At 36.2% G+C, this 26,892-nt stretch overlaps 1 protein-coding gene across 6 annotated transcripts in view; it reads left to right on the forward strand.

Moving 5' to 3' along the window:
* Positions 1-26,892, forward strand: part of PDHX (pyruvate dehydrogenase complex component X) — a 63,751-nt gene that overhangs the window by 13,283 nt on the left and 23,576 nt on the right. For all 6 annotated transcript variants that reach the window (XR_011141441.1, XM_068945460.1, XM_068945456.1 and 3 more), the window contains 6 exons: positions 446-529; positions 5,434-5,534; positions 15,650-15,855; positions 18,467-18,565; positions 23,648-23,831; positions 24,846-24,993. Coding sequence is in view for 5 of the 6 variants with exons in the window: in XM_068945456.1 (XP_068801557.1) it covers positions 446-529; positions 5,434-5,534; positions 15,650-15,855; positions 18,467-18,565; positions 23,648-23,831; positions 24,846-24,993 (822 nt within the window). In the remaining variant the exon portion in view is untranslated. The remainder of the gene's footprint in view (positions 1-445; positions 530-5,433; positions 5,535-15,649; positions 15,856-18,466; positions 18,566-23,647; positions 23,832-24,845; positions 24,994-26,892) is intronic.

A 26,892-nucleotide genomic window follows, 5' to 3' on the forward strand; every position in this document is an offset into this window, starting at 1 on the left:
ACCAGTTTGTATTATTTTTAATAACATACTAAAGCTGGGTCCTAGGGAAACTTTTAATTAAAAACTAATTGAATCAAAGCTGAAGCAACATGAGTATCTGAAGCCCCCAAGTGTTTATATTGTATTTTTATTTAAGATAGAGTTCAGTTTGCCTAGTAGACTATGTATTATTTATGAGTTCATGTTCAAGTTAGCCCTTTTTCTCTGCATAACAGATGGGATCTATACTTTGTGCCTTGTTCTCTTCAGTGCTCTTCTGAATTTCATTTATAGTGCATGTTTGTGTGTAACTTTTAGAAAAGGAGCATCTTTTTAGTGAATATTATGTTCCGCTCTCTTTCAGATTTGTGCACTGCTTAAGTCTTATTTGAGTTAAGCAGTTAAGTGAGAGAAAAATTACATTGGAAAAGTATCTAATTTAGATAATCTGGTGCTTGTTTTACAGGTACGCCTGCTATTAAGGTGTTCATGCCTGCACTTTCGCCTACAATGGAAGAAGGAAACATTGTGAAATGGTTAAAAAAGGAAGGTGAGGCATCATTTTCTATTGCCACAGTTGCTGTGTTTTGTTAGCTTTTTCAAGCTAGTCTGTAAGAATAAGATCATTCTTTCAGGTTACACCTTACTATTTTGAAGCAAAAAGTTTGGTACGTGAATGTTCTCTTATTGAATAATAGCCTACTCTAAAATTATTGATTCTTTAAACATTCTTCCTTGACCTATCTTCCAGAGGGTTGCAATGATCATATTTGAAAAGTCTCAGGGTTCTACAGGGTTGGCGCTGGAAAATCAGCTGCTTGGTCTTTGGGGATTTTTTTGTTTATGTTTTGAGGTTTTTTGGTGGGGGGGGGGCTTGTTTGTTTTCTGTTTTCCCCCCACTTCCTATATCTCTCAGTGTTGTCAGGCTGCTCAGTGTTTTTGTCTGAGAGCCTTCGACATTGGGGAGGCTCTTTGTTTTGTTATTCCAGTGCATTAGAAAGAAATTGTATTTTTATTGTTGTTAATTTAATACTTGCTTCTTAATACATAAATTATAGTCTACTCTTAAAGCTGATAGGAAACCTTAAATTTGTTTCATAGCCCCCCATAGTGGGGGGCAGGGGAAGAGGCCTGTTTCCAGAAAAAAACCCTCCTGATTGAATTAATTTTCATGAAAGAGCATTTTGGAACCTCTATTATTTTCAGTTGTCTGCGCTTTGACACCTGAAAAGTAACTGACTTGCGTTAAATTGTGTTGGAACAGCTAGATAAGCAGTCTGTGCAGTACTTCTTGTCTTCAGGTAGGTTGTGTGTAAATGAAAAAACATCTGCAGAAGATTCAACGCTCCCTGGCCTGTTAGGAGAACCTTCTTCTCTTCCCCCTCCCTATCCAGCTTAAAATGAAGGCTGGATTTTGATTTTAGTAATGGATTGCGATTGCATGGCAAAATGGGAATCTTAAGGGTGGTCGTTAGTATGGGATGCATTGCCAAGTTTTAGATGACTGTAACAATGTATCTTTTCCTCCGCACTTTTAGCTTTGCTGCAGAGAGCTAAACATACTTGTAGAAAGAAAATCTGCTGAAGCCTGTTGACTTCGATAGACACAATTTGATGACCTAAATGTGTATTTTAACTTTTCTGTCTGAATAAGTCTTTTCTTTCTTTTAGCTTACCCTATAAAGGTTGATATGGCCTCCATCACCAAATTACCAAAGTACTTTGCTTGTGCGTATTTTGAATATGTTGTGGGGGATGGAGAGACAGTGACTTTATACCTCAGAGATCCTCTCGTAATGGACATGAGATTTTGCTTGTAAAACTTTTGGTAAGAATTTCTGAAGAACTCACTAGGGAAATACAGGGGGCTCGCCCTGTAAAAAGTAATTGCTCCAATGTTACCAAAACTTCTCAGTTAGCAAAGTAACAAGTACAAGATTATTCAGAGAGGAAGGAACAACTAGAAGTCCTTTTTCTATCCGTTAGTCATTATTAGTCTATCCGTTAAACACATAAAACAGTTCAGTTTTTATTTTTAAATCAAATATAACATTTGAAATCACAAAAGGAAACAAAGACGACAACATCATAGCAGTTGAAATGCATTCGAATCTGCTTCACAACATAAATCAAGGAGTTTTCCCCATTAAAAAGGCTTAGAACCTGGTGGCTAAACAATGTACTCTTCATTCCCCTGCCCCAACCCAGAAGAAAAAAAAAATATTTTGATTGATGTCAAATCTTATCAATGGTTGGACTTTAATATAAATCATCTTAGGTTAATATTATACAATATACTGCTCTACTTTCTATTTAGAAACAAACCAAAACTGGATGTAGGACATTGTCTTGTTTGGTACATCTGTGACCATAATTAGTTCTCATGAACATTATTTTCTCTGTCAAGCTGGAGTGGCTATAATGACGACATAAGAAAATGGGAACGTAAGTTTTGAAGAACAAAGCAAAGCAATCTAGTGCTTCTACTCTTTCTGTAGAGCGGAACTGCTACATCCTCTAGTGAGTTGATCATCTATGCTTAGTGACACTAGTGAATATAAATGTTTGATAATCTTATATATGAGAAAATAAATAAATATTTCAGAGCAATTGACGGAAGAAAGCTTATGGTTGTGTAATGACCAGCAGGGGCCAGTAGAATACTACTTTTATCACTTTTTCTGCTCTTTGTGTAAATACCAAATGTGTTCATTTAATGGTTTCACAGGATAGGCAGATAATTTCACTACAGCAGAAGGAAAAATACTGCATTTAATTGACAGCTTTACTCTTTTCCTCTCATTGTTAATGCTGCTTCATATCAGTTCCTCTGTGTAATAAAGACCATTGCTTAAAAATAAAATTGTATTTCTAAAAACTTGTATTTATTATGTATGAAGTTATTCTTGATGAAAGATGGTAGACTGACAGCCCTGGAGACTAAAATCCTCTTGTTATCATGGGCAGGGAACAGAATAACAGTACTAGCTGTTTCCTCATACAGTGTAACTTGACCTTCTTCTGAGACATCACCTCCAGGGACTTCAGGCGCTATACTCGGTCAACTTTGATTTGATTTGTGAAGAGTGCATCAAGAAATGCAGTTTATCTTGTGATTTGGATACTTGTCTGCTAGTACAAGGCTAGCAGGCTTGTACTAGGCTATAGGCTGTTGAATGCCAATTGGATGTGATACCCTGGAGGGAAACGATGCTTTAATAGAGATCCTAATCATTCAATCTAGCTATAAGAAATTAATCATATCGTGCACATGCACAGGCATGCACACACGCAAATGTGCGCACAAGATTTTTGAAGTGTTTTATATGTAATAGCTGTCAGAGAGCTGCCGTCCAGGCAAATCCTGTTGCCAAATACTGCTTTTTCATTAGAAAGCACAAGAACAAAGATTTTTCTCAGCAAACCTCTGTTCTTTCTAATTGTCTCTATTGGGAAAGCTGATTTTTAATTTACATGGAAACGAGCATCAGGAGATATCGCAAATTTTGCCATGTCTACCGAGAAAACTGTGGTCCTTTCTATTGTGCTTAGATACGAAACATGAGATGTTTTTGAAGGCTACTGTGAAATATTCTTCCTAAAACTGCATTTGATCAATTTCCTTCCCAATCTATGGCTGCTGCTTGCTGCTGCAGTAAAAGATAAACCAACAGAAAGGTAGGGGAAAAAGTGACTTGTCCAGTTACCTGAAGAGTTCCTCTTTTCTTCCCTGTGCAAGGGAATCCTTAAGAGTCTGTAAACAGCCTGATGCACCAAAGTTAGGAGATACCTTCATCCATGCGTTCATTCCCCACAATGTATTTGCTTTGGCTACCTTACACTGTTGGAGTTACTACTGCACATTATGGTTAGCGCTGAGACTGCTTTGAGTGGTGCCAAACATTTACACACTGATTGCAGGCTGTGAAAAGACAATAATTGAGATATGGAGCTAAGCTCCTTTCTGCTTGCCTATCTTAGCTCTGTAGGTTACAGAATTTGCACAACGATTTGATTTCTTAGCGTCTACAAAATACTTGCATAGTGGTCTGATGTACAGGCCACTTGAATTAATCATCCAGTGGAATTAAACCACTAATATAAACCCTGGAAATGTGGCTTTCTTTCATAAATTGGTTGTGCTCTAATTGCTGCGAAGTGCAGTGTGGCAATTAGATTATTGAATTAAATAATCAAGTGTTACTTTGTGTCCTCTCTTGCCAAGTTCCAGAATAGGAACATTTTTGACTTCTAAAATTATGTATTTTGTAATTGACTGAGTTTTGAATGTTTTCATTGTTCGCCACTGCAGAGGTCACAAGAATCATATAACATTTGTTGCTTCTTTCCATTCAGGTAGTCCTAAACCAGGAAATAATAAAAAGACAAGAGTTTATTTCGCTTAGCTAAGTACAGGTTGTAACATGTAAACCTGTAAATACAGTTTTTTTCTGATGCTTAAGCACTGCAGAGAGTGACACCAAGAATTAAATGAAATATTTGAACAGATAATACTGTTGCAGTATTTATGGTGCTGGAGGATTATTAAAATTTTACTTTATATTAAAAATACATTTAGGTGTTAGGTTTGTATGTATTGTCCTTTTTTTTCCCCGCAGTACTCTGTTAGGAAAGGTGTATCAAAATTTGTTGGAGGCGCAAACATTCGACAACCTCAAGATTTTCCGATATAGTTTCAATTTAATGTTGACTGTCTAGTCAGTATTCATCTGCTGAAAGAATCCAGACTCGTAGCATTTTTATCATGCACTAGCAGATATATATATTCCTTAACAGCAGAGGAAAAGTAGACTTCAAAACAATTCTACTTATGGATTTGTGTAATGTAGTAAAATCTACTTCTAACATTTAAGCATATTTTTATTTCACAAAATACATATTTTTTTAAAAAGATCTTTCTCTGGCTGTGTAAGAAGTTTAGGAAGCAAGCTTGTGGGCTTGCTGTTTGAAGAGATGCAATTTCTTGAGATTTTTATTTGTATGTCTTTAATAGTGTAGAAACAAATTAGGGAATTGTTAACTGTGTCAATCTTTGGAGTATCAAAATCATACTGAGTAACATAATTGTTACCTGTGACCAGTATCTTAGAAATCATAGCTTTAAATAGCTTATTCTGATTTATGGCTAGGAATGAATATGGAAGGTTGAGGGTTATATTCTTGGTTGTGCTGCTTTAAATGTGGCCCTTTGAAATTTAATGAATTATGTCAGTGTTCTGCTGCTGCAGTCTTTATCTCTGATTCTTAGTGTTTTTATTTGAAAATGAAAGAGATTGTATAAATTAATGATTTTTTTTTATATATCTACTACTAAGGAATGTATTAAGAATGTAAAATGTTGGTATTATACGGTTAAATCTCTCTCTTCTACAATCAAGTAGATCCCAAAGGAAGTTTAGGCTAAGTATTCCTAAGTTTTGTTGTGTTTTGCAGGTGAAATGGTGAATGCTGGAGATGCTTTGTGTGAAATTGAAACGGACAAAGCGGTGGTTACGATGGAATCAAGTGATGATGGCATATTGGCTAAAATACTGGTAGGAATTTTGTCTTTCTGGGCAGGATGATGTAGTTTGTTTTATGTCATTTAGCGTATCAGCTCAAAAATAGTTAACTTTCCTTCTTCTCAGCTCTCAAAATAATGCGCTTGCTTGCATTCCCGATGAAAAAGAATCACTAGGTTTATATCAGTACAAGTACTGGACTACTGAATTTACTAAACTAGATATGTTTAATGGCTTTTCAGTTAGCAGGACTAAGTTACATTATTTTTTATACATTTTGTTCCATATGAGTTTTGTCCATGAAATATCACAGTTTCTTACAGCTCTTGCTTTGAGTTGGAAGAAAACAAGCTGTCATCAATTAGTTGCAGTGTGTAATATCGGATTGTACTTGACCCAGGATACATGGCAGATTCTCTTGTGCTGGCCATTGTTGAAGCTGAAACGTTGTACTAGATGGACTGAGCCGGGGGCAATTCTTTAATTTCCTGCATTTTTAAAAATTATGTTGAAGAGGTATAATACAAAGAATGAGAACTGGAATCAATATGAAGTTCTCTGAATATCATTTTGGAGTGCATATGAATTTGTGTGTATGTGCATATATAACAGGGAGAAGGAGAGAATAGTATAGGTATGGGTTCCTTGTTTGTGTTTGGCTTTAAATCCTGTTCTGTACCAAGATGGAATCAGTAAATGCTGGAATGCACAGATCAGGATGAAGGACTTAGCTCTAGCCCTGCATTGCTTAAGGTCTGCTTTTTAGTCCTGCGTAATGAGGCACTATCTTCTAAGTACTGTGTTGTAAAATTCTTCAATTGTGCTTTATCTTCCCTCCCTGCACAAGAGCTCTGACTGCAATTGTAGTGTTTCATTATCTCATATGGACAGCTTAATTAAAGTAAGTTAGTTTTAAATTGGTGATAGAGCCAAACTTGCAGACTCTTAAGTGGTTTAGAGAGTGTTCACACAAACTATTCTGCTGGAAGACTGATGACTGAGATAGAGGGCGGTATGATACAGCTGCGGTGTAGAACATCTGCCACTGACAGCTGTCTGGATATTGGCTCAACAGTCTGAAAACAAGAGATAATTCCTACAATGTAATACATTTAAAACGTGCTTTTCAGGAATTCTGTCTGGTGGTTGACAGACCCTCCAACCACAAAAGTGAGAGTTTTCCCTATGTATTCTCAATTCTTGAAATTTCCAAGTAGTTTCTCTTGCATAGTCTTGGCACTGGTTGATCTAGTAAAATAAAAAAGGCAAAGGTAAGTAAATGTGGAAAGTATATCTCTTCCTGGGGAAGGCTGAAAGTCTGTTAATGTTCAAGTGTGTTAATGTAAGCTGACAGTCAAGGATTTAAATTAGTATCCTTTATGAGCAGGGAACAGTGATCTTGCTGCCTCTTTGTAGACAACTTAGCAAAGTCTGTGTCAGTTTGTTTCTTTCAAAATGGGGATTACTAGGTTTTATCTGTGGTTGTTTTTTTCTTTTAAAATCTTGACATTTCCTTGCTAAAATAGAATCTCCTGGTAATATCACTTCAAAATGGTTAACCTCTCTTGTGGATGGTGGTGGCAAGAGGCAGGGATGCAAGTGACAGCACTGATAACTTTTTTTTTTTAATTAAACAGGAGAACCTATATTTGCAGTGGCCTTTATGGCGCAAGACTTGATCACTCATGATAAATACACCACTGTTAACATTCCACTCACCTTCATAGGTAGTTTCCATCTTTCACATGCAAAGCTTAAAAAAACTTCTAATCCATTATATAGTATAGTTCACAGTATTAGTCAGATATACCTTTAAAAGGTTTTTTTTGTTTTATTTTTTCTTTCATATTGAGTTAATTACCATGCTTGAATAAGAAATAGTAATAAGTAGTTTGTGTGGTCTCAACCAGATTTCAGCAGGCAAATCTAATCACTTTTGGACTGGATCTGTACTATATAATAATGAATGTCTTCTAGAGTTGTTAGTATTTTTCTCTTGAGTAGTGGATAACATATACTTTAAATTTTCGGGAATCGCTAACTAACAATTTCTAGCACCTCAGGAAGGACAAAACAATTCATAGAGCCATTTCGGTAGCTTTGACAGCCTTTTGTAATGTGAAAATTGTTCTCATTGCAGAGGAGTGGCATACAATTAAGAAGAGTGTTAGTGAGCAGATGGTGAGATACATACGGGCTTTTAAGTGTTTTTTTTTTTTGTTCTGTAATTAGTTTTGGGGTTATATTTTGCCTCATGGGAGTTCCAAGCTTCAGAATTATTTCAATATTTAAATTGAATGTTCCTCCAATTTAGGCATTTTATTTATATGAGTGTTTTTATAATTGCCATTGCCATTTTCCTGAAGTAAATGTCCTGATCAAAGGAATTTACTGTATAGATTTTCATTAACTAAATGCTCATTAACATGAACTGGGGAGACATGTCTTCATTGAGTTTTCTCTTCTTCCCTGAGATTGTTTATGTTCTATGGTAGAAACATTTTTACCGTTTAAAATTGGTAATATGAAAGGTAATACTCTTTAAAATGGTTATTTTTGTTTTGCATAATCTGTTTAAAGGGATATTAACTCATCATCTGCATACCAATGTTGTTAGTTTTTTTCTTAAAACAGTTTTTCAGAGCATGATGATCTTATAAAAATCTGATTTTTGAAATGAAACGTGATTCCTTTTAGGCTATAAAATCCTTTTCTTCCTAAATCAGTCAAATATCAGTTTATAAATATTTTGTAGAATGCAATCTGTGTCTGAAATGCAGGAAAATAAGAATTCCTTTGTGTTTGTGGGGAAAAGGAATTAAAAATATTTTTAGTTTTAGTATTCAAAGTTGTGTAAAGACCAAGCAATGATTTCTTGTCAAGCTTAAGTAGGATTTTAACTAATTCCTGTTTCTTTTGAAAAATGTTGTTCTTCATCCATTTTGGCTCCATATAATCCTATCTTTTGATCCAAAAGTAACTACAAGAAATTTGAGATTTTTCTAACTCTATGTAATATTCTAAATCCTTAGGTGGAGATGATACCCAGTATTTCAGTTATGTTCCTGAGCATGAACGCTTAAAGTCCAACAACTACGTAGAGTTGTTAATATATCTAAAAATCCAATTTGGTTGTTCTGTAGTTCCACATTAAAAACGTGTATCAAACACTGCCTGCGAATGTTGCTTTATATAAATGTAATTTTTAGTTATGAGACTATTAGCAGCTTAATAGCATTCAATTGAAATATAATAGGATTTATGGAGAGGTGCTTAGTATATTCAGAAAAATGAAATAGCTCTGAGGTTTTATTATATGCAGAAAAAGGAAATAGCTCCAGAATTTAGGTATCTGATTTCTTGGTGTTTGCTCTGTTCCACCATTTCATGTTTTAATACAACTATTTCACAATCAAATTAAATTTACATGGAAAGTTGGAAGAAGAACTAAAAACCTTGAGACTGGCTTTCTACAGAAGTATTAGAGTGTTTCTGAAGGCTATAGTTATTAAGTTTTGTTATGTCTGCAGGTGTTACCACTAAAGTTTCTCCAGAAAATATTGTGGTTGTGGTCCTTGCCGCTTAACTCCATTTGTAGTTCTGAGAACTGGGGAGTTTGACTCGTTTAGCTTACTGTACAAACCTGGGAAATAATATAGAAGATCAGAATATAATCAAAATAGGAAGCATCGTATAACTCTGAAGACAGGATGGATAAAAAGGGATCAAATTTAGCAGTCTAAGGTGCTGTGTCCAGGAGCTATAGATGTGTAGGTTTGAAAACAACAAGTCATTACTTAACGCAACCACCGATACAGAAGAAGGCTCAAATTTACCTAGACTGACAGAGACTCCTTAGGTACTCTGACACTATTTTATATCCACACTAAAAAAAATATTTTCGTAATCATCAAAAATAAAGCACTACGCAAAAGTTAGCCGATTTACGTATTATTTTACTGCAGCGGCTGTGAAGAGCGGCTGATTGCTATTGCATTTATCACAATCATTTATGAGTTGGAAGACTCTTAACTTATCTTTTCACGGTATTCTCTTTTGCAAGATTGAAAAAAAACCTAAGTTTTTCAACCTCAGAAGGATTATTTTTAAAATCTCTTATTCTTTTTGTTCTGTTATGATTCTCCAGGCGCTCTCTAAAGATTTGTCTTGGAAGTATGGTTCTCTAAACTGGATTAAATGTTCTGTCTAAAATGAGAGTGAAACACCTTAACCTAACACCTTACAAAGTGTGAAAACAATTTTCTCGCTGAGGTACTATCCTGAAGGTGGCGAATAATTATCCCAGCTGTTCTTCTCTGCCCCTTTTTCTTAGGCCGGATCTATGAAAGTTAGGTCCTACTCTAAAGCAATAGTTCAATTAAAATTATAGGAGGTAACCTTCCCATATAATTGGTATCAGCTAAACATTGTAATCCTAGTAACTGTCCTACAATTATAAAGAGCTAAGATTATGCTCTGAAAGAAAATACTGTTGAAAGCAAACTGTTTTCTAGAAGATACTATGTCATTTGGTCAGGTTGATCTTTTTTTTTTAGGGAATGTCCACACAAGAGGTGTGGATTGCAGAAGTATGTGCAGATGCATTGATACCAGTCGCAATCAGCTGTATCAGAAAACATAGAATGGACATAAGTACAGGCAGGTTCCCTGACCAGTCAGTGTACTGGACAAAATCCTCGCCTGCCCACAGTGAGACTTGTGTTTCTGCTGCTGGCACAGAAGCTAGTTAGGTTGGTATATTAGGTTGCTTAGCCCTGCTACGGTTGCGTTTTCTTACAACAGCATGTATTTACATATTTATCATTTGTGAAAAAAAAGAGTACTTTCCTCTGTAAGGGAGATTTTTTTAAGAAGTGATGGTAAGTTTAGCATTTTCCTTTTTTGTGTGAACAAAAGGGACATCATTTGCAAAAGGGAAAACATCAGAATAGATGCCTTTGTGCAGAAGAAGGGGATGTAAGATGGCGACAGCTGTAAGTGAAGCATGCTAGCCTATCAGGACTTGCATTTCATAAAGAATTATCATTTGAGTGTTATTCCTACAAGATAATTTGCATTTTAAACAGTACTTTGTGTAAATGAGCGAGAACTTTTCTTTCTTTTAATTTTGCAGTGTTTAGTAGTAATTTTTCCCAGCTGGGCTTTTAAGGTTTTTTTGGTTTGTTTATTGGGGGATTTTTTTCTGTACCTGGATGAAATAGACATTGAAACTCCTGCGTTTTTGTGCTCAGCTGTGAGGCAACTCATCTAATGATTTCAGAGAGTATTTTGCTATTCCAGGGGAAAAATCTCACATCAGACAAATTGTCAAATCTATTTTTAGTCCTCATGTCACTATTTTAAGAACTGCTAGGTGAGTGATACTTCTGCTCTCTTTAATTCTCTTCAGTGTGGAACGTTTCTGAAACTTACTTTGCATCTAATAGCCTCAGTAGAAACTTGTGCAATTTCTTCCTTTTTTTTTAATATATGAAGTTGCTATTCTGCCTTCACAAATGTTGTTTTGTTAGACTTGTTAGAATGTTTCCCTGAGATATATTAAGAAAAGAATAGTAGACACTGCTGTTGAGATGTGTCAGGTGTGTTTAGTAGTGTTTCCCAGTAACTAATGGTAGCACTAGTATTTCAGAAGTTGTGTTTTTCCTGTTTCCTCTTTTATATCCCAAATGTATTCCAAATACCAAAATTTCCTTACGTGTATTTTGCTGTTGTGATGTGTAGTTTTTTAATTTGTTTGTTTTTTGTGGTCCAAAACCAGACTTCTCCAGCAACTACATGATAGAGGCAGTATCACGGAGCAGTGACTTTTAACATTAGTCAAGATATCCACGTTGTCCAGTAACAATCAGGCACTGAGGGCTGGGTCTGAAAAGGAGGTGGCAAATAACTATAACGACTCTCAGATTGTTTATGGCAAGAGAGGCAGCTTTACTGGAGTAGCATGAACAGATTTTTATCTAGACCTAGTCTTTAATACGCTCTGCTAATCATCCTTTCTGGAATTGAGAAATGGTGTGTTTTTCAAATAGTTTGCATATTGGTGTATGGAGTGAGTGTAGGCCAGTCTCCTGAAAACTGCAGAATTACATACACCTGGTATATTTGGGAAGCGAAAAATTAGAGGAGTGATAGGATCTGAAATTCTGTGGTGTGTTTTTTTTTTTTTTTTTTTTTTTGCATCTCAAGTATGATCCTTAAGGGATCATCCTTGTGTGATGTTTATAACATAAAGACCTCAGGCTTATTGGTGGGGGAGATGATTTCTTGTTGGAAAGGAAAACTATCCTTGCAAAGAATACTCAGAAGTTTTAGATATGGTATGGGGAAATTAGGAATAAGTGGAACGTATTTGATTTGACAGCGTGGGCTCAAATTTACTCAGTTCCTAAAAGAAACAAGAAACAGTTTTACGTGCATTGGTGCCAACTAGAGTTCTGGGTTCAGAATGGGAAAATTGAGTCAGATAAACACAAACTGTTTATCTAAAGCTCTATTTTATGCTGTGAAAGATGTGATGTTCATTAGGTTAATTTAGAGTTTCATTTTTTTTTAACATTTTTCTTCTTAATTGAACAGTGCTGTATGTATGGTTTAAGAAAGAGCAAAATAAAATAGATACACATGCATATATTCCTATATGTTTTCTCTCTGAATCTCTCCTTAATGATCAAATCTGTTTCACTATCAAATGCAGTAAGAACTTAAATGAGTGAATGAAAGTTTTAGGGCAGTTTCAGGGTGGTGATTATTCTTTCAGTAGAGTTACTTCTTAAATTAACGCTGCCTATTTTTTGCCTAAAATACTTCTTAGTTCAGTTTGGACTGAGAACAGAGGATGAACGATTGTTCGAAAGATCTAATATCCGTTACTATTTTCTCAATCATGCCCTAAATGTTTCATGACAATGGGTATGAACTGAAACTACTTTGTATAAAACTTCAACTGTAAAGTGGGCCAGTGTAAGTTCCTGCTGTGTTTCCTGCCAGTGTAGGGGGAAAACATCTATCTTGATGTATATGTCTGTGTGTAAAGCACTGTACTGCTGTGGCAACAGCTAAGAGGGAACTGCAAGTATTCAGAGGAATAATATCCTCCCAACATTTCTTCCTGTCATGGCTCATCTATGCTTTGTTGCTATATTAACAAACTTCAGATCCTTTTCACTCATGTTGACTATGTGGCCTCATAGAGGAAGTAGCTTCACGCTACTTCTGTTTCAGCTCTTTCTATATCTGAGATTAAAAGAGTTTGCGGAGATTTGTGCAGAAGGGTCTCCTTCTGGTATGGTGAATTCTGAAAATGTAGAAATCATGAGTCAAAAATCCAGGAGATAGCAAGTTAAGAAAAATAATAACGATTTTTTCTTTGTCTCTTCTAGTTCCTGAGCTGCAAAGACTGTGTGTTTAAAATAAAATTATACATGTGCACACAAATACACTTAAAAAAAATTTTTTTAAAGTGTAAACTCTGTGACCATCTGGGCTGGAAACTTGTACTGAAAAACAAGGAAAGCTGGAGTTTTCACATAATTGTTCATCCTCAGGAGTGATGAATATCAGAAAAAGGATAATAGGCCCGCTATAAACAGTGAGAGTTGACAGCGTTGATGGCTGGGAATGCTCATGCAATGCTGGGTCATTACAAAGCCTAGCAAGCAGAAACGTTCCTGCATGTTTCTTAACTCTCTCTGTTGGATTTCTGCATGTGCTTTCATAGCACCATTACAGTACTCTGATATCCTGATAAATCGTAATAAGGACATTACACCACAAAAGTGTCATAATATTTATTGACCTAATCAGTTATAATATGTAGATTGCTTATAGAAATAGAAGTGTTCTTCATTGCACATGCAAGCCTTTGTAAAGGAAAGGGAGCGCATGCCAAAAAAAATTTGTTTATACCCATTTTGTTTAAGAAAAATTATAAATGTACATATATAGATGTTAACTGTTATATATTAATATGTTATGGAAATTATTTGAAGTTACGGGTTGTACCTGTTTTGCATTGTCATTGGTATGACTCATTCAGTAGCAAAAATTTGAGTGTTAGGCTGATTTGATACGTGTTTAGTTTTCTAAATGCCTTGTTCAGTGCAAAGTATGATAATGCTTTAAAACTATGAAAGTGAATAATTTTGATATTTTATATGTTTATAGTTGGTTTCTGTTTTTTTCCTGATTGTTGTGTTTTGGTGATTAGGTCGGGTAGATTGTGTTTGCACTGGCTTCAAGCTATTGTTTTATTTGATTATGGGTGGCAGTAATTTGATCTGAATAGCTTGCAGGGTTGTTTTTAATGGAGTGACAAAAATCTGCTTATTAGTGGGCCTTTATATGACAGGATTTTTCAGCATTAGCCTAATCAGTTCAGGATTTTTAGTTGTCATTCTGTGTCCCCAGGTACTTTAAACTCATCTCAATAAAAGATAATATGATCAAGTCTTGACTGACACTTCAGACTTTCTTTTTCTCTCAAATGAAGTTAAGATGTTCAGAATATTAATGGAGAAGAATGCATCAGGAGATCAGAACAAGAAATATTGATCCAAATCTGGAGGATTTTTCATATGATAACTGCTCTTAAAGAATAAGAGTTACACTAAAATTAACCTGGTGTTTGGGGACAGGGAGAGAAGGGGACTGACAAAATTGTAAATCCGAACTGTTTTATCAGAACGTACTCGGATTGGCTCTGCTGTTCCTACTTTGGTCTGGTGTTGGCCCTTCTAGGGAAGGAGAAAGAAAATCCTATGAAATCTGAAACGTTCTACCAGTAGAGTTAGTATCAGAGCAGTGTGCAGATAGCAAACTTGGATAAGAGTAATAAAATTCTAGTGTTTGCATCTTCCTGTTACAGCCTCTACAGTTTACAGCATTCCGTCTTGTTTATAGACTGCTAAATACCTAGAAAACCTGAGTAAAGTGGTTAGAACAGTATGCTACCTGATACTCTGTATATTTTTACTTTGTGTCTGTTTTTTAGTTTAGATTTTCCAGATGTCTAATAGTGATTTGCAAAATGTCAGCATTGCAGATATACACCAGCCACCTTTGAGACAAGGGTACGCTCAATGTGGCTTTAGGGTAGAGATTTAATGTCCATTTCCTTCATTTGGAGTTCAGTTCTGTTTGGGCCTGTACAATCTAACTTCTGTCTGGCTGTGTGTGGTCCCAAAGGGCTGTTTTGCCATCTGGCCTGATGCCCTGGGAATGTACTTCTTTTGAGGACATGAAGAGTTGCGCTTCCACAACCATTCCAAAAAATGTATGATTACTCTATTGAGGAGCCCTTCATTAGGTTGTTAAATTGATGTGGCCACCATGCTTTGATCTAAAGCATCATAGGGCTATTTTGGCTGTGATACAGATTAAGTGTTTTTGATTGAAAGGGAACGCCTAGAACAAATCTGCCTTATCCAGTCTAATTGCATCCTATTTACCTTTTTGTAAGATATCTGTGCAGATGTTCTCCAAAACAGTGATTTACATACCACAAAAGTGCTAATATTTTCCTGGTGAACTGACTTGTTATTTGGCACGAGTCATGTTAAAATAGTCGTATTGTATGGGGAGAAGTTAGGGGAGGAAGCAAATGTTATCTTTTCAAAAAGAAGTAATGGGGCACTGTTATTACTGTGGATTTTGCAGGTGTTGGTCTCTTTTTTGCTTGTCCCTTAGCTTCTGGATTTACAAGGCTATGTTCTAAAGTGCGACAATGCTAGGTACTGTGTAGATATCTCAAGGTACGTTTGCTCTGTTTAGCTCAAAATTTTCAAACCTAGTTGCCAAAGATTAGGCATTCACGTTCATTTTCAGCGGCTAGTGTGCCTTTGTTCTTAGAGCTACTCAGTAGCGTGTAACTTGCTCACTTTGAATTCTGAGTCCTTTCTTTAGATGTATGGGATTTTGGGGCTGAAGTTAGTATTCCCCTGTACCTTAAAATAGCAACTGTTGTTAATTTCAATCACAAGTTTCATTATTAATAGTAGAGATAAAACTGGAGATATTTCCCTGATGAAGTGTCATTAATATGACCGAAATTTTCACATCTACCCTTTTTCTGTCATACTAGTCTAGACAGTGCAATACATAACTTAATGTTCTCATTGCCTTAAATTTAGGTGGAGGAAGGAAGTAAAAATGTACGCTTGGGCTCACTAATCGGTCTACTGGTAGAAGAAGGACAGGACTGGAAGGCGGTTGAAATACCAGCTGATGCTGGTGATTCATCTTCTCTGGCTCCACCAGCAGCTGCACTTACCTCAACTCCTGCAGGTCCTTCGGTTTCAACTCCTCCTAAGCTAGAACATCACCCTGGAAAACTGCAGTGAGTTTCTATTTTCATTATGAAATGGAACCCTTACTTAGATCAGTAGAGCTGCACCAAAAAGAATCTTTTGTCTCATTTCACTTAGGGTTAAGCTGTTATTCCAGAGGCTGTTTAAGTGCATATGAGGTATTAAAGCTTGCCTGCCCAGAATATTTCTTTGCTTCTAAGCTCAATAAATTGATTCCAACAAGCATAATTTTATTAGAACGCCTTCTGTGGGTATGCTTTTATTCTGATATGTGATCTCATTACAAAGGATTCAAAGTTTGAGATGAGGGGAAAAAATTAGTGTCCATCATACGTAAACACAGTACTTATGCACCAGAAGGTCAGTTTACCTACCTATAACTATAAAACCAAACAAAAATAGGCACACTCCAAAACCCTTCCAAGCCCTCATACTTTTCTGATATTTAAAAAAAAATTTGTCTCTCTTCTTCCCCCTGCTGTGCCCTCCCCCTGTCCTCACCCCCCTGCCATGGAGTAATATGGAAAGTGCAAGACTGACCTTATACGCTCTTTGTTAGTCTTTTGTTAGTACTCGTGTTGCCCTGACAAACTGAAAACAGCTTAGAGTGGGAGTAAATTAAGCCCAAAGTGCTAGCTATGTATCAATAACGTATAAATCACTGGTTTATGTTGCAGGTTGTTCCTTAAAAATTGCTGCAGATGATATGAACTGCAGAATTTTATTCATAATCACAGTATGACTTTAGTGATTATAAAAGTCTATCATGAAAAATTTGACTACGTAGTCATGGTTATTGTGTCATTTAGATTCAGTACCAAGTCAAATAACTGTGTAGTTCCCATTCAGAGGTGATTATGTTTACATTTAAAAGCTGTGAAATCACAGCCTATTAGAGGAAAGAATAGGAAACTGATTTTTGGTAGCATGTGCTACTTGATGAATTGTTCTGTTTGGTGTTTTGTGGGGGGAGTGGGAGCTGTTTTTGGGGCGGGGGTATATGTGTTTGTTTTAACCTCTTTGTCTTTATATGTCTGGATTTGCTATGTTTACTTTTGCTATCAGCTTGTAGGCTTTTCTAATGCAGGTGGAAGACATGTGAAAACAACTAATTGAGGTCATGGCCCAAATGTTACCTATAGTAGGAGGAAGATCAAAGCACTTGAAAGGATTAAGTCTTGTGTTTCAGGACTGCATCTGTTTCTCTGCGGTGGTTAATTAGAGTTGTATTGACATTTTTGGAATCATGTGATCACGAATGACACTTTTTCTAACAAGGGCTTAAGGACAGTTTTTAGGATTCAATGTGGTGCAAGTATTGTCTCCTTTAGGAAATAATGAATTGGAGCTACTGGAGCGAGTCCAGCAAAGACCCAGTAAGATGATTAAGGGACTAGAGCATCTCTCATATGAAGAAAGGCTGAGCGAGCTGGGCCTTTTCAGCCTGGAGAAGAGAAGACGGAGAGGGGGAATCTTATCAATGGGTATAAATATCTGAAGGAAGAGTATATAGATAATAGGGCCAGACTCTTTTCAGTGGTGCCCACTGATGGGATGAGAGGCAGCAGGCACAAACTGAAACACAGGAAGTTCCATCTGAATCTAAGGAAAACTTTTTTACTATGAGGATGACTGACAGCTGGAAAAGGTTGCCCAGAGAGGTTGTGGAGTCTCCATCCTTGGAGATATTCAAAAACCATCTGGACAGAGATGATCTCTAACGGTCACTTCCAGCCTCAACCGTTCTGTGATTCTGCTCAGTTCTGAAATTTGGGAGAACCATTTGGAACTTACTACTTAATGAAAATGTTGTCACATCTGTATCTAGGAGTTTTGAAATCTGTTGTTTGCTTGCCTTTTTTTTACTTTTTTTCTCCCCCTTCCCCTCATCTCAGAAATCAAATTATGGGGAAGTGGTGCTCTCTAGCTTATGTACAGTTCTTTGTAGTTAAGCACCATTTATGCCTGGAATGTTACTACTAAGCATATCCTGCCTAGGTCAAGATGACAGGTACAGGTTTACTAGTATATCTTAGGTATATGATGATTGAAATATTTGACTGTGGGAGGGATTGATATTTAATCTTTTAAAGCAGATTCTGAATCATGCAACTATATCTATTTCATTAAATCAATCCTATAAAATAAATGCAGAAGCTGAAATTGAAGCTAGGATAAAGATAATAACATAATTAAAACTAGGCTGCAGTAATGATGCAACTGCTGAAACAAATAAGAGGTGGGCAACCCTCTTGTCTGAGATCCTGAAACTCATTTTTTTATGTCACTATGGACAAGCTGATCTTAAAGGATGTATTTAGCTCTGTACTGCGACCCTTTTCCAGAAGAATCCACCAGTATGTTGTATTGCTGCTGTAAGACAGAAATTTGGAGATGAGTTTTCTGCTCTTTATTTTGACCCCCTTGGGGTCCTTATTTCATGTTTAAATTCAGTCTTGCTTTAAAATTTGATAGCGGCTCAGTGTGACTTCAGTGTTAGTATCACAGCCTTTTTACAGATCTCTCTTCTCTTCCCCATGCTGAAATATAGCATACAGTGTGTCATTTCTGTTGATATGCAGTAGATGAAAGAAGTTACCTTTATTGTTATATAGCTTTTTTTCCTCCTCATTTCTTTAGGATTCGCTTAAGTCCTGCAGCTCGCAACATTCTGGAGACGCATGGGCTGGATCCAAGCAATATTACTCCTTCTGGGCCCCGAGGAATCTTCACTAAAGAGTATGTAGATATTGCAGTAAAGCTACAACCTCTTACTCCGTTACTTCTTCCTTTGAACCTAGTCAGTTTTCATGAACTTGGAAGCCCAATAATTTAAAACTCACCTTTTTCTTTCAGTCTTCTATGGAGCAATTGCTTACTAAATTTGACTTAGTCGAGAAGATATGGAGAATGGGAGGCTGGGAGACACTGTAAGAAGCCTGTGACACTTTTATCATTAGTTACTTTTACTATGGTCACCCAGCTGAGCTATGTGGTACTGTTGTCACGTTTCGTCCAGCTCAGCCTAACAGTGACTATCACCTTCTAAACCGCACTGTTAGCTAGTGTTGTGGGTCTAAAGAATTTCACTACTCGGAGATGTAGTCAGAGACCGAAGAAAATAACAGTAGCCTGTTTTCTTCAGCTCCTTCAGGTTTGGATCCTTTGCTTCCTTTGCTGAAGTTCCGTTATGAAGTCTATCAGGATTTAGTTTTCCTTTTTTCTGAGCTGGGGCAGAGCAATGACATGTAATGGTTATGGTTCTGTTTTGCTCCCATCTTTTGTTTGTTCTTACCTTTCGTTTAAAAAAATGTTTGTTTCCACCTCTATTTTGTGATCAGGCTTCTAGTATTTAATATACCTGTGGGTATTCTGATCGAGGGTTTAGCCTTCGGCCCTTGGAGTGAGGAACTTGTGTATAAAAACGTACTGTGGCCTTGAAATGGCGTATTATCAAATTTTTCTTTGTGTTACTATATATGTTATTGAAGAAGAGGATTTTCTTCAGGAATATATTTTTTTTTATTTTTGTTCTCAGTAAATTTTTTTCTTTTGAACAGTACAATCTTTTGAACAATCAGAATTTCACCTACACAGACCTTGTTAGCTGCTGTAAGTTTTGTTCCATATATAGAAAGACAGATTAGTCTGTTAGTTGAATGGAGAAGCAAGCAGTGGAAGTCTGTTACTTTTTCCAATTGTTTTTCCTATAGTCTTTGGCCAAATTTAGATAAAATAGGGAGTTTATGGTGTGTGACTAGTCCATGGCAGGGTGGAAACCCTCTAGGACTTTGAGCCACCTAATTAACATTCCCTACTTGTCATGGAGATATAGTAAAGAATTTTTTGTAGCTATAGTAATCTAACTAGCAAAGTCCTTTTTTTTTTTTTTTTTTTCCCCGAAAACTTTTCTTCTGCACAAAAGATTTTCACTTTGAAATGTCATTTTAAGATACGGGCTGCAATTTTAACCATTCCTTTGAAGTAATGTTAGTTAGAGCCTGCAGGCTCTGCTATTATGTACAGTTTGAACAGAAATGTTTGCAGATTTTTTTTTTTTGAGAGATACTACAGATACTCAGTGAAATACTCTTTAATGTGAGTCTCAAGTTAGCAAAGTATGTGCCATGTTATATAGCTGAGTGACTCAATATCTCATTTCCAAATATACTAGCAATTGATCCTTTCTGGGATTGTAGCCAGTTCACTTTTCACTTTTAAAAAATGAATTTGCTTATTGAGCGGAGGTCACAAGGCTACAAGAAACAAAGAAAGATAGTATGAATTATGTAAGCAAGCAGGGTCCTTCCCTGTTCACTTTTCTATCTTTAAATTAAATTCACTGTGAAACTTACTGTAACAGCAATAGGAGGTCTCACCTGATAGCTATTGCTGCTATAATCTGCTCCCTTTGTAAGCTGATATTTAATTTTTCTGTGCATCTGTGTGAGACCTTCCTCTTCTTGCATGTTTTTGTTGTTTGAAGTGGCAAGGCAATATTTCTCTCCCTCCCCCCCCTTTTTTTAGATAAATAATGTAGTTGATGGACTAAATTTTCAGTATGGACTTATTAAACCTATTTTTGTAGCCATTTGACCATTTGAAATGCTATAGCTAACGATGCCTGTTTTATACTGTGTGCGTGATGTACTGCTTATGGATCAGTTAAAAGAACAAGTAGTGCTTTTGTGGCACAATGGATGAGTGCGTTGAAGATCGTGTTCAGTATTTTATCAGTCACCGTTAGATTCCTTTGACTTACTAATTTTTTATTTTTGAAGCTGTGACTTCTCTCATCATTTCAAATTATCACAATTATCCTTGCGGTGGTAATGAGCTCTCCCCCTCCCCCTCTCCCCCTCCCTCTCCCAGTATAGGTTACCATTACTTACCTCCACCCCTGCCTGCTATCCTCTGGATATTACAAAAAAAGCTTCATTATAAGCTACTTTTTTTTTTTTTTAACTTAACTTTACTTGAAACCGGAACTAGTGAGTGCTGTTCTTGTCACTGAGTTCCCTGTTCGATCGAGTTAGTTTGATTGTGTATCAAGTTTCACATCTAAGTGGATTAGTTAGTGTTTGTAATTTTGTACAGTGAGAAGGTGCCGTTTTTGAACATTAGAATAATATTTAATTTAACTTGCATGGTGCTCTGGATGAGTACTAATCTGTTTCTCAGTCAAGTTAGAAGGGAAACTTCCTAATAAAATTAGGAATATAAAAAATTTTTTGTACACAGTGCATTACTTCAGTGAACATAGTATTTGGATTGTATGTGTGGTGCTAAATTCCCCTCCTGCTAGTTTGTATTCAAAATAAAATCCTGAAAATGATAAGGCTTGTTCCAAATGTACAATGACATGTGTTTCCATGTATCGTTACTTAGCAAGTATCTTCTCCTCCACCAAAGACCATGACTTATTTTACTAAGGAACAAGTAATATCCTCTGCTCTCTTCAGAGATACACTGATACAAGAAAATCAGTAAATTGCAGCACAGAGTAACTCAGAGCTTCTGTTACAGACTGTACCGCGTTCGTTGTCGTCAGCTCAGAGGTTCTCATCCTGAGAGCTATGCTGCAGTTGCTGATCGTCTCAGACTCCTCCTGCCCTTTCTTGTTCTACTTACTATTTGTCAAGCTATTTTAAATGCATCCAAAAAAAAAAAAAAAGTGGCTAGCTACCTGTAATGACTGTGGCTTTCTGAAGCAGTTTCCCACCTGGACCTGATGACATGCTCTCACTAAGCTAGTGTGATTGGGGATTTCAGAACTGCTATGTCATTTGCACTTTCCCTTTGAAAATAGGATGCAGGACATGTGTAGTGCTCCTACTCCAGAAAGTCATCTCCTGTATCTGTAATAAGTGCAGATTTACAGTGGGAAGCATGCTTAGTACAACTTTTCAACTGCCATTACGAAAGAATGAGTAATTTTTCTTTTTTATAATGCTGGTAGTGCAATAAATTTGATACTTAGAAATTAAGTTTCTGTTGCATAACATTGTTTGCTCACCTTCTCCCTTTTCCAGGGAGCCTCTGGTGAACTGAGTAATCAGGTGTTTGAGTCAAGAGGACTGAGACAATTTAGTAACAATAACTGCCACCAGGGGATGCTCTCTTTCTTTCATGTTTGCCATCTCTTTCTCCATTCCTGTGCTGTGCTGACAAGGGTTTTTTACAGTGGTTGGAAAGGAAAGATGTGACCAACCCTTCTGAATTCTAAGGAAAGATCTACCTGCCTGACTTGTCCAGAAATCTGTTTAACTTGATACGCTTTGATGAATCCTCCAGCTCTGCTTATTTGCAGGCTCCCAGTCTTGCACCTGTGACTGTCTTAACACTGCTGTGCCTCTTAATCAGTTAAATCAGGTGGACTCTGCTGGAAGAATCTGCTGTAAAGAAGTTAATATCTTGTACTCATTCATGAGTTTCAAAGACTAATCTTCTAATCTAAAAATAAGTTCAATGTTGCTAATAAGGTTTTCAGTTAACACACTAAAAGCCACCAAAATTAGTAAAGCGTTTTGACATTGCAATAATAGGTAGGACCATCTGTTTGTTATGTCATTGGCGTAATATAGGGAAGTAATTTAAAGCACTTCCTTTGCTTTGAAATTATGTAAAAAGTTAAAACAAAACTTTATTCTGTGTATTATGTAAGTGATATAACAAGCACATGGTCCTACTACTGTCAAGCTAAAATGCTTAAATAATCTTTGGTAGCTTGTAATATGTTAACTAGGAAAGTTACAATGTGTCATGTAGGGGTTTTTTGTTTTTTTTGTTCCTCCTCCCCTTACATTGTAATGCTATAGGATGATTTTCATTAAATGAAAATTAGAATTTTTTCCTCAATTTGGTAGTTATATTAAATACTAAAAACTTATTTTACGCTTATTTTGGCTAACATTTCAATTTGGTAAAGCAAGTAACAACTTTAGTAGCAGTGACTGTACATCCTGAGGTCATTCTTTTTTTAATATCATTTACTGAAGTATGTATTTGAGGAGAAAAGAATACATTGGAGCAAGTCAGCTCCTATGAGTAGTAGGTGTTGTATAGAACAAACAGAGCTTTTTTGTTCTATCCGACTGTGCCCACAAGAGGAAAGTTTTGTGGTGGTAGCTACATCAGTATAAAGATCCTTGGAGGATGCCTAAAGAGCAGATAAGGTTCAGCTATGTGTGAGACTGAGTTTGGTACCATTCAATTTTTGTTTCTAGTTCTTTAGTGTGCTGCTGATATCTTTCAAAGTGCATCTGAAGTCTACCTAATTCTGTGAGAGCGTATTTATTTCAGAAGGGCATAAAGACATGAATGATAAATGACTTAATTTCCTCTGAGCATTATTTATAAAATAGCATTAGAAACCTGTCACAACTAATTAGTTACATAAATGCAAGCGATCACAAGTAACAAATGAAACAGCTTTTATTTGAGTCTCAGTTATAGCCTGAATAAGTGTACTATGATATTAACAAGAATTTTTAGCATAATGCAAAAAAATACCTTGGACACTGACAGTTAGTGATGATGAATATCATGGGTCTCTAACACAAATGCTTTTTGTTAGTGTGTATTCTAGACTTTTTAGTCACAGAAATTAATGAGAATTTTTTAAATGTCTCTCTCTTGATAACTTGAGTTTTTAGTAAATTATTATCAATTAAAAATAATCACCTTTCTGATGTTTGGGTTGACAACAGAAATTCAAATATGACAAAGCTGCTAATCAGTTAGTGATGAAATGATAATACTTTGGGAATTTTTGAAATAGCTGCTTCTTTGTCAGTATTTCCCTGTATGTTTAATCACCAGGGATGCTCTCAAACTTCTCCAAGAGAAGGAGAAGGGCAAACCCACTGAACTGAAACCTGTGGTTTCTCCAGCCCCTCCCCAGCCTGCTACAGTGCCTTCTACTCCACCAGCAACAGCTGTGACTTCTGCTTATCCAAGGCCAGCAGTTCCACCAGTCTCCACACCAGGACAACCTGCTCCACTGGTAACATTTCTGTTAAGTTTTCAGCTTTTTTACGGCTAAATATTGCCACTGCTGCTTAGATAGCTATATGAGATTTCCAGAACTGGAGAAAGGAAGGAAACTGAGGCCGCGCAAACTCCAAGTCCAGTTGCCTGCAATTTTTAGCACGTGTAAATGATTCTACAGAAGTGTAATTCAAACTGCAGAACTCTCAGAATTCCAGCCTGCACAATACTTGGTGTAAGTTGGAAACTGAAGCCATGAACAAGTTTACTTTGCAAGCTGTTCTGCCTGGAAAGGGACAAGTCAGCAATTTATTTCAATCCCCAAAGAGGAAGATGCGACCGGTTTGGAAGCCAACAATGCACCCCTCCCCCAAATACCTGCACAATCAGTATGTTTGTGTGTTTCTAGACTTTGGAGAAACATGAATCCTGCTTTATTTTCATTTCATTTCATTCATTCATTTTCATGCAATATAGGTAAATGTCCGTTGATGAATTGTCAAGAAGCGAGGATGGGAAGGGCTTAGGGGTGACATTGAGGAGTAATTTACACACTCTAGCATTTAAATACAGCTTGTGTGTTCATTTGAAAAAGCAATAGCTTGCTGAGGAAATATTCTGCCACAATTAAAATGAAACAAAGCGTACTCTAAGCAATATATCAAGTCAAGCTGCCAGATGGAACAGTACTTTTACCCTAGTCGAGTCTTAAGGCCTGAGTATTTAGAAATATTTTTGAAGCAGTCTGCTAGAATAGTAGGATTAATTCTATACTGTAGAGTAAAACTATCTTAACTCTGTATAACCTGTTGCGTTGATCTGGATTCATTATACTGGAATAGAACAATCACTGATATGAATCATATTACTTTCAGTAGTTGAAATATATTGCTTTTTTGATATCTAGGGGCTGTTCTAAGTCAGCAAGCGTCACTGATGACAACACATCAATGCCAGAGTCCTGTTTCAGCAAAAGGGAAGTATGTTTTCTTTCTTGATATCTAATATACAGCATATGACTTTTTTTCAGGGCACGTTCACAGAAATCCCAGCTAGCAACATCCGAAGAGTTATTGCTAAGAGATTAACAGAGTCTAAAACTACTATACCTCATGCATATGTTGCTGCTGACTGTGACATTGATGCTATTTTGAATTTGAGGAAAGAATTGGCCAAAGGTTAGTGATTAAACTGATTTCCTATAATACATTGGACTAATATGTACTTTGCTTGGTTTTCATCATGTCTTGTCCAGGATTTGTAGATTTTGTATGGGCAGAACACTATGCATTCAAATGATTTTTTTTTTTTTTTTTGGCATTCATATATCAGAAGCTATAATTCCCTGTGTTTACTGGAATCTGATAGCTTATCAAGAGATGGGAAGACCAAGGTGTTACTTTGCCAACTAACATAATACTGTAAACAACTGCAATTTAACACAGGACTACTCGTCATCCAGTAGGTTTTTGTTTCCTTCTATCCAGATGCATTTTTCAGATTGCACAGGACTTCTGTTTAACAACATTCAACCTTTCAGTAGTTAAAAATTCAAATTATCCATGTGAAGAATGATAATGGGAACTTTAAATGAAAATATACTCCTGCTCAGTCCTTCTAGGTACAATATTAAAGTTTAGTTTTGCTGGCCTGTTTGTTGAATTCACTGGAAAAGAAAAGCTAATTTAGTCTCTCAGATACTGGATGAGTATGGCTTTGGTGAGGAAAGGAGGCAGGTTCTTGGCACAGGTCAGCCAATGCATAGTAAACTCCCCGTTAGGGCAAAGTAATGTTTTTAATGCAAGTGAAGCAGGGCTGTCTCTTTCATTGAAACTTAAATCTGTGCTTAAAGCTAACTTAAGAATGGAATTGTGTCCCACAGAAAATTGGATAATTTTAAAATATCAATTCAGAATTCGATTAAGCTATAAATCTTAATGTGTATAGTGTGTTTAAAAAATGTGAATACAAGTTGAGACAAAATGGGAGAGTTTAAGGGACTCATTTAGAAAATTTTCCTTAAGTTTAAAGTAATGCGCTCCTACAAATTGCTTGATATTGCTTGACACTGTCTCTTTTTTTGCTAAAATCAGCTGAGTATACTTTGAAGCAGAATGTTTTAATAGTTTCAAAATTAACTATTCAGACTATAATCTTTTTCTCCAATTCAGCAAAGAAAATCTGACAAGCATTTTTAGAAAAAAAGGCAAGAATTTTCAGCTGAATACTCTTCAGGCATGTACTTCATTTTCATGCAAAATATTGTGGAAGGGTTGTTTGCTTAGTTTCTTTCTGTTTAGGGACTCCTGCTTTGTTAGGTAAAGAACCTGAGTGGAAATTCTTTCTTCTTTAGCTTCATAATCTCTGTAAATAAAATCATTTTTATTACATTTAGAAATATTTGATCAGTACACTGATTTTAATGGTGTGTACAGGAGGTGGCTACGATTTCATAGTTCATGAACATGTTAAGCCAAAATTTAATCTTGTGCTTACTGTGGAAAACTTTACATTGTTTAATTGTACAAAAGTATTGTTTAATGTTAATATATTAATTGTGGGTAACTGCAATGTCTTGCAGTTACATATAAATATTGGCATTTTGGGTTTTTTGATTTGGTAGCCAGTTCAATATTCTCTAAAAAGGATACCAAAACAGTGCAATCTGCTTATAAACACAAGTGTTAGAAATTTGGAAACAAATGCTTTCATAAGGCTTTGAAATTTGTAAAGTAATTTGATCAAGACAGACTTGCAGCTCAGTGGCTGATGCGCTTATCTTCCTCTAGGGCATCTTGCTCTTTAGTAACATGCTTTTATTTAAAGTATTTTCTAAAAATTAGTTTAGCGCACTCAGTTGCCTTCACATGAATTTAAAGCCGTTTCTCATGCAGAGTTCACGAAGAGGAGCAACACTGCTGCAGAGTATTGTATCCCAGCCTTCTGACAGTTAAATTAGACCACCCCACTCTGTGTGCTTGAGCACTAGTCTCATGAGGAGTCAGAATGGTCAATGATATGAGATTGAACGTAATCTTTAATTAATATCCTAGCTTTCTTGTTCTGTGGAGAATATA

This window comes from Struthio camelus, chromosome 5, assembly GCF_040807025.1.
Source record: "Struthio camelus isolate bStrCam1 chromosome 5, bStrCam1.hap1, whole genome shotgun sequence".
Taxonomy (NCBI): Eukaryota; Metazoa; Chordata; class Aves; order Struthioniformes; family Struthionidae; genus Struthio; species Struthio camelus.